Raw genomic sequence first — 7,991 nt, 5'->3', positions numbered from 1 at the left:
TTTCCAGCGCTTGCAAACCTTGCACGCGACGTGCTTTCGATTCCTGCAACAGGGGCAGGTGTAGAGCGCCTCTTTAACTCTGCCCGGGATGTCTGTCACTACCGGAGAGGCTCGCTAAAGCCATCAACAATTCAAGATCTGATGATGTTCATGTGTACATCAAAGTTTGAGATTGAAGAAGGTCAACGAGCTCTAATCAACGAATATCTCTTACATGAAGAGATACAGGCCAACCAGGAGGCGAAAGATCTAAATACTCCATACCTTGAGCCAATTAGCGATAACGAAGAGATTGATGATGCAGGATTAGTTATTGATACTACACAGATTGCAGTCATCACAGCTCAATCGCAACAACAACAACCCTCGTCAACAGGGCCAGAAAATGGAGAGCATGAAGAAGAGGGCGAGCCTGACTTACCAAACACACAACTTCGGCATTCAGGAAGGGTTCGAAAGCGCTCAAGGTTTTTAGAAGGGTATGAGAGTTGATTTATAGTATCTAGCCCTAGAAATAGTATGAAATAACATGAATTGAAGCAATTATTTGATATTTTCAACACGCTTTCCCTAATCATGATAATTTATTCTAAAGGACCTAGCTGTATATCAAATACCTAAAATTACAGTCAAAACTAGCATAATTTATGCAACCACAGAGCTTTCTATGTTTGTCATGTTTGTCGGCCCTCGAAATATTCCGAGGGCCGCCCTCTTGAGGGCAGGGTAGAGACCTACCCGACCCGCGGGCAGGAAGAGCCTGCCCTCCGCCCGCAAAAGTGCGGGTCCGTGGGCGGCCCTCAGAGGGCGGCTCGCGGGCGGTTCCGAGGTCTACCTTTATGGGTCTCGAGTCATGCCATAATGGCGCCAGGCCTTCCGAGCCTTCCTTCGAGTTCCTCCGCGGCTCCTTTGTGATTAGTCGGAGTGTCTCGTGACAGCGACTCCTTTGTAGTCGATTAATCGGAGCGTGTCGTGACAATTAGTAGTCTATTTATTTAGACTAATTTTAAGTCGCTAATTAGTTAGAAGATTGTTAAATCATGATTTAATAAAAACTTTGTCTTTAAAAATAATATATAAAAGAAATATCTAGTCTATTATATTAATATATTTAATTATAATTATCTATATATGATTTCTAGATTATAAAAACAATCTCTGACTATAATATTCTTTTCTTATAACAACTTTAGTTATTATAATTAAATCTATTATAGAACTAGTCTTATCAAAGTTATAAATATTATCAGGATCGATGTTATATTAAAGAATAGTTTTTTTAACAAGAGAAAACCAATCAAAAATAATTTTTAGATCTTTATGTCACTGCTCACTCGATTCTGCCTCCTGTCACCGCCCTGATGCTGGAAGAAGGACCGTCCGAACTACGAGGTGGGCATAGATGGGATGGAGGTTTGCGTAGGAGTAGATAGGCCGCTACAGTAGCTCCTCCCTCTTTCCCTTCTCCTCTCCCCCTCTAGTTCTAGTATCTCGAATACGAGCGCCGTTGCTGGTTCTTCCTGTTCCCCAACGTAGGCCACCATTGACAATACTAGAACTCAACTTTTCACTTCTTTTGCTGCAGTACACGTCGTTGACACACGACCTCGTTATATCCAAGACATCCACCATAGCCGACATCTACCAAAACCCCGCCAAGATAGCACCTCCCATGACACAAAGTCGCTCGAACGACCCAGGCCGCATAACTAGCGATGCGGGCACGAATACACCGCAACCTCCTACCCCTACACCTAGAGCTTACCCAGACTCGCCTAAGGAACAGCGCAAAGAAGTTAAACAGAGTACACAACGCGACGAACGCGTCCCATATAAGATCCCAGTAAAAATGCTCACCAGCGCACAGTTGATCGACATCACAAACCGGAACGATGTCATCAACATCGAGAACCCAGAAACCTTCGAGAACCTCTTCAAGGGAGGACTGCAGAAGTTATAGGCGATTATCGTCGCCACCCTCCACTCGTTAAACAGTCGCCGATCCGCCCACCAGAACTAAGTCTGTAAGGCCTAGGAATAATATCAGGAAATAACAGATCGAGTCTTACATACTAAAGAGCAACTCGAGGAGATAACTCAGAGATAAAAGAGATCCGAAGATAAACACCAGATAGTGATAAAGTCTCTTCGCTAGTCCTAGGCCTAACAAGAAAGAGAAATAAATATTGTATCCTCGGTAGACCAACATACCAAGTCTCCTAAGATACCAGATATATCTATGTTCTCCGAAGAAGATACCTCGAAGTTCAAGTAGTGGTATATAGTGGTAGAGCGGAAGCTACAACTAAACACAGACTACTATCCGACAGCCACTCATTATATGGCATACATTACCAGCCACTGCAACAGTAACATACTCTCCCAGATTAGACCTCGAGCGATGCCCAGAGCACCCAACAAATACACCGATTCCAATAACATACTTGATCATCTACAGTTGATCTACTACAACCCCCATAAACAAAAGGCAGCTCGAACTATCTTCAAAAAGTTGAAGATAAAGCCGAAAGATAATTTCAAGGACTTCGTCAAAGAATTTACTAGACTCACCTTATAAGACAAGATATTTAAAGACAACAACAATATGAAAAAGGAACTTTACAACCATCTCCCAACCCTGATACAGAATCATCTCTTTTCGGACTATAATAACCCCTTAGTCTTGTATAAGGCGTTCCTAAAGAAATATCATATATCCAATCGAGTTATTCGCTGACAGTTAAGCAACAGACCCAGACATCGACCACCCCCAGGAAATAGTAGGAGAACTAAATCGAAAAGAACACAGCCCTCCCTTAGTCCACAGCCAGCGTCTTCGAAGTCTAGCATTACAGATGATAAGCCGAGTAAGCAACGACCACCACAAATTCTCCTATTAGAGAAGAAAAAGAGTTGTTGTTTAGAAAAAGGCCTCTGCTTATTCTATGCCAAGCTAGGCCATATTTCACGTGACTGTCAAGCACGCCTAGCACACAGCACTACTATTACACCAGCTAACACCACTATAACCGAGAAGAGCAAGGATTAGTCTAAGACAGGTTTGTTCGAACTCGAGGACTCAAAAAAAGAATCCACCTAGGACAAGTCTCTAACCTAGACAAGCATATACCACCATTACCCTACAAGACCAACTTTAGACATCTTATAGATAATGACAGTCTTACAATTCACACAAAGATAGCCCATAATAGATTTTCGTTCACTGTTACTACACTAGCTAATACAGGAGCTAATATCTTTATCCTAATTAATCAAACTCTAGTACTTACACTAGGACAGCGATTCCAGCTTCGAACCAAACGTCCCTCCCAGCCAATTCCTCTCCAAATATTTAATAGCCAGGGCGCCCCGTCTGTTACCCACCTGGTAGAACTGATACTAATACTCGAGAGACATCGTCTGGCTTGGCTCCTTATAATAGTCACTTCGCTAAGCCCCGGAAAAGATCTTATCCTTGGACAACAGTTCTTCGGACACTTTGGTATCAGGATATATTACAAACCAAAGAAGCTCAAATAGCTATAAGATCAACCTAACCAAAAAGAGGACCTAAACCAGTATTCTAGTAGTTATCATCAGCTCCCCCGTAGGATGCTGATCGAAAGCTAAGTGTAGACCTCGCCACGACCCGCGGGTCTACCCAAACGGGGTACCCATTACCCATTTCTTGGCGGGTAATGGGTAGGGTTTGCCTACCCGCGTGCGGGTAGTGGGAAGCTGGTTAATACCCATGGGTATTTTCTGGGTACCCGCGGGTAGTCAAACAATACAAACAGGTGGGACCCCGTGACTTGTATATTTTATGCATATTCGAGCTGTAATTTTGAGTATTTCATATACAACTACCAGTCAAGATTCAAGAGATTTCTCAGTATTAAAGAGGTTAAAACAAGGTCAATTTGATTCTATAGCTAATACTCAATAAACTGATCATCATCCCGTCTCCGCTTCCGACTTCTACCTGAAATCCGTTGTTGAGTCTCTGGGAGAGGATTTGTAGCTTCATCGTCAGATAAAGCTTCATGAGAAGGGCCCTGGGTAGTATCTGGCTCTTGTATGACCTCTATATCCTCCTCTTCATTATCACTGATAGGATCAATATCCTGTAGTGACTGAGGACTTTTCTCTTCTCTCTCTGTCTCAATCTCCCCACTTGTAAGATACTCCTTCTTAAGAGTAAGGTTGTCATCTTCAAGCTCAAATTTTGTTGCGAACCTATACATCATGAGCTCCTGGATAGTTTCAGATCTTAGAGAGCCTCGACGGTAATGACAGATGTCCCGAGCAGAGTTAAAGAGACGCTCAACCCCTGCACCTGTAGCAGGAATTGTAAGAATATCCCGTGCAAGGCTTGCGAGAGCAGGAAATTCATGTTGATGGTCTTTCCAGAACGCTCGAATGGTTACTCCAGTGATAGTACCTAATATTTATTAATAAAACACACAATAAACCAAGATAATACTGACCAGATTCAAGATATCTTGAAAGCTCATCCCGCTCAGTTAAGCTTGTTTGCTGAGATTCAGACTCTCTAAGCATCCGTTCAAGATCAAACTCCGAGGTCTGTGTTGTGGATATATGAGACTCTAGTAATGTCTGGTTCTGTAACAGACGTTGCTTATAAGACTCAAAGTAATCCACAAAGCTTTGGCGATATCGATCACGCCACTCATCGCCCCAATCTTTTCCTAGAAAAAACTGGAGCTTATTCTGCGGTGCAAGCATTGTTCCAATAGCAAAGAGGTCTCCAGGAACGCCATCTGTCTTGCTATAATATTGGGAAAGCTTTGTCTTCGCCACATAAAGCGCATTTAGCATCATCTTCTTCCAAGGTACCTTTTTGTATCTAAGCTGGTTGATCGACTTCTCAAGATGATCAAAAAGCTTATTATAGATACCAAAGATCAGATGTATGGTAACATCCTTTGTTTTCGAAAGCGCATTCGTGAATTGGAAGAAAGGTTGAGTGATATAAAGGAGGTAGTCGATCTGACGCCATTGCTCTTGATCAAGCTTCAAATGCGAATGTCCATATTTAGTACAGAACTCGTCAAAGACAGACTGTAATCGCTTGGCACGTCGGAGCATAAGAAAGGTCGAGTTCCAGCGTGTTCGAACATCTTGAATTGGCACAAGAGGTATTGAGGTTGTTTGAAGCTTAGAAAACAGCTCGAGACGTTGAGGGCTAGCATTGATAAAAACAGCTAAGCCTCGTATCTATATATAATTAAATAAGTTGATAGTTTTTATATCTGAAGAGATAAACTTACCTTATTCAGTGTGTCAACAATCTCTCGTTTTTGTTGCCTTGAGCGGATCAATTGATCTTGGGTTTCAGACCACTGCATTTCAGCTATATTGTTCTTTGGATTTGCCTTCATTTGCCCAAGAAGCTGCTTCAGACTAAGTTGAATGACGTGGGCTAGACAGGGAACCTTGATGATCGTAGTATGATCGCTAATCTCAAGAGACTGGATAGAATCCTGGATACTCGACATCATAGTGCTATTATTTGATGCATTATCAGTAGTAATTGCAAGCACTCTGTCTGTGATCTGGTGTTTTTGAAGAAGTTCAAGAAGGACAGCACTTAGATTGACACCCGAGTGTGTTCCATGAAGTGGTTCAAAGCCAAGCAGTATCTCCCGATAGTTCCAATCTTCATCAAGAAAATAACCAGTTACTGCCATAAATGCTTGCTGGAATGGAGATGTCCAGCAATCAAGGGCAATTGATAGCTTACCATCTTTAGGTAGCTTTTGGAGGATAGTATTCTGGTACTCAGTGATCGTGCCTTGAAGTCGACGTCGAACTGTTTTCGCAGATGGGATTTGTGGACGCATTGGGGCACGGGAGGCCATGTAAATCAACTGATGAAAGTCGGGGTGTTCGAGGATTTGGAATGGTAGCCGGGAATCAGTAATGAAACGAAGTAAACTTGCTTCCCAAGCCTCTTGAGTAAAACTGAGACTATCTGAAGCTGGTGTAGCCTATATTAGAAAGATATTAGTAAAAAGATATCATAATATAAGATAAAATTACCTCGTGGAAAAATTGTTTGATATTATGCCCATTTGTGCCACGACACCCAATCCCTTTCAAATGCTTGATCATCGCTGTGGTCCCATTCCCATGTTGTTGTGGATGATCGAGCACCTTCTTGCATCGTTTACACATAACCTTGGGCATTCCGTCGCTCGCTTTTGCTACCTGGTCAAAGTGCTTCCACACATCAGATTGCTGTCGAGCATCCCACCGTATCGGCTTTTTTTGTCCAAAGTCTGTCTGAAGCCACCAATTCACAAAATCGTCTTTTGTCATGTTGGAATAAACAAGGTATGCCGAAGTTCGGTCAGGACAGATACGTTCAAGGAGGAGGGAGGTATAGGGGCCACACGGGATGGATAAATGAAATCCGAATTGGCGATTGATTGTGATGTTTGTTGGTTAAACGAAGGGTTAGAGGTAAGGTCGTCGGGTTGAATAACCTGAAGGTTATCTGGATTGTCAGTATTATATAAAGATGATGCATACACATCAGAGAACTGGGAGAATTGAGACATTATGGCAAGGGAAACAAGACCAGGCTAGTTACCCCTAATCACATAACGAAGTAAGTACTTACTATAGTAAATTTTGCGACTGATAGACTTAGAGACTTTAGCCCCCTTTTTTTGATAACTTGCGAATAAATGACCCACTATATCTATGATATATATTCTAATTGGTTGAACTCATGGGTTATTCGTGGGTAGATGGGTAGCCCGTGGGTAACCCGCGGGTAACCCACGGGTTACCCACGGGCTACCCATCTCACTTTAACCCCTTTTTTCATATTCAAGTGCCATTGTTTTCAAGATAGATACCACTGTTCAAGGCTGTTGTACACTTAATATATACAATTTTGTTAAAGCAAAGCTCATATTTAAATGGAAATAACGTATATAATTCGATTTGTCGAACAGCTAATCAGTTTCACTGATATAAGAGTATATAAAAGGGGTATGATTGTGTTGTCAGGAAGATACACTTACTCCCTTGTAGTGTAAATATATATTTTCAACAGTTGACAATATATAATCCACAATACTACCTACAACCATCTACCATAAGGTTTAATCTATTAAATATAGATACAAACCACTATTACCAGAGCTACTAATAACGCTTTTCAACTTCAATACTTAATTTACGTAGTCAATGTGGTTGTATCGCTTCATAAACTAGAGGCTAACCAGAACAGCTGTTAAAAACTGTAATTTACTTGGGTGAGTAAGCGATTTTATACAGCTTGGCATGTCCAAAAAGGGGTAATTATGCATTTTTGGGTAATTCGTGGGTAACCCGCGGGTACCCCATGGTCTACACTGGGTAGACGGGGATGGGTAATGGGTAGGACTTGCCTACCCGTCCCACGGAACTGGAACCAAAATCCCTACCCGTGGAAGTTCCATGGCGAGGTCTAGCTAAGTGTTAATAGCAATACAGGCAATCCACCAAGAAGATACAAATAGGCGCAACCAAAGACAGGAGGCCGAAATTCGAGGAGAACAGACAAAATAGAAGATCCTACAACAAGACTCACTAACCCAAGCCGATATAGGAAAGATAAAGCATATATTAAAGGAAGTCATAGTCCAGACACACCAACCAGAGACTCTCTACCAGTTAGTATAACGAATAAAGCTTGTCCTGGTCCATGCGCTAACTAGAGAGAACACTACCATTTCCACCATTAGCAGTATAGGTTACTACCGCCTTATAAAGAGACAAAGAGCAGAAACCTTTATGACCTCGATCGACTATATCTCACGTGTTATAGACAAGCTAGATGAGCGAGAAGACCCTAGCCAACTCTATAAGGACATCAAGATTCGCTAGATACTACCAAAGAAGTACCATAAATTTATTAATATGTTTTCGAAAATCAAGTCAGATATATTACCGCCCCATCGAGAAAACAATTACCA

The 7,991-nt window shown here is 41.9% G+C and overlaps 1 protein-coding gene across 1 annotated transcript; it reads left to right on the top strand.

Annotated features, from left to right (window-relative positions):
• Positions 1-1,672: 1,672 nt before the first annotated feature.
• N7468_008700 (uncharacterized protein) lies at positions 1,673-1,960 on the top strand (the record flags this gene model as incomplete). Its single annotated transcript, XM_058477996.1, has 1 exon — positions 1,673-1,960. One exon carries the CDS (start codon positions 1,673-1,675, stop codon positions 1,958-1,960), a length of 288 nt encoding a protein of 95 aa, XP_058326326.1.
• Between the last annotated feature and the right edge of the window lie 6,031 nt (positions 1,961-7,991).

The sequence above is a fragment of the Penicillium chermesinum genome (assembly GCF_028974085.1).
Source record: "Penicillium chermesinum strain IBT 19713 chromosome Unknown utg000007l:1.0-2695246.0:1.0-2697696.0, whole genome shotgun sequence".
NCBI classification, from domain to species: Eukaryota; Fungi; Ascomycota; class Eurotiomycetes; order Eurotiales; family Aspergillaceae; genus Penicillium; species Penicillium chermesinum.
The sequence above is the reverse complement of the archived record's forward strand: the minus strand, read 5'-3'. Positions and strand labels throughout refer to the sequence as shown.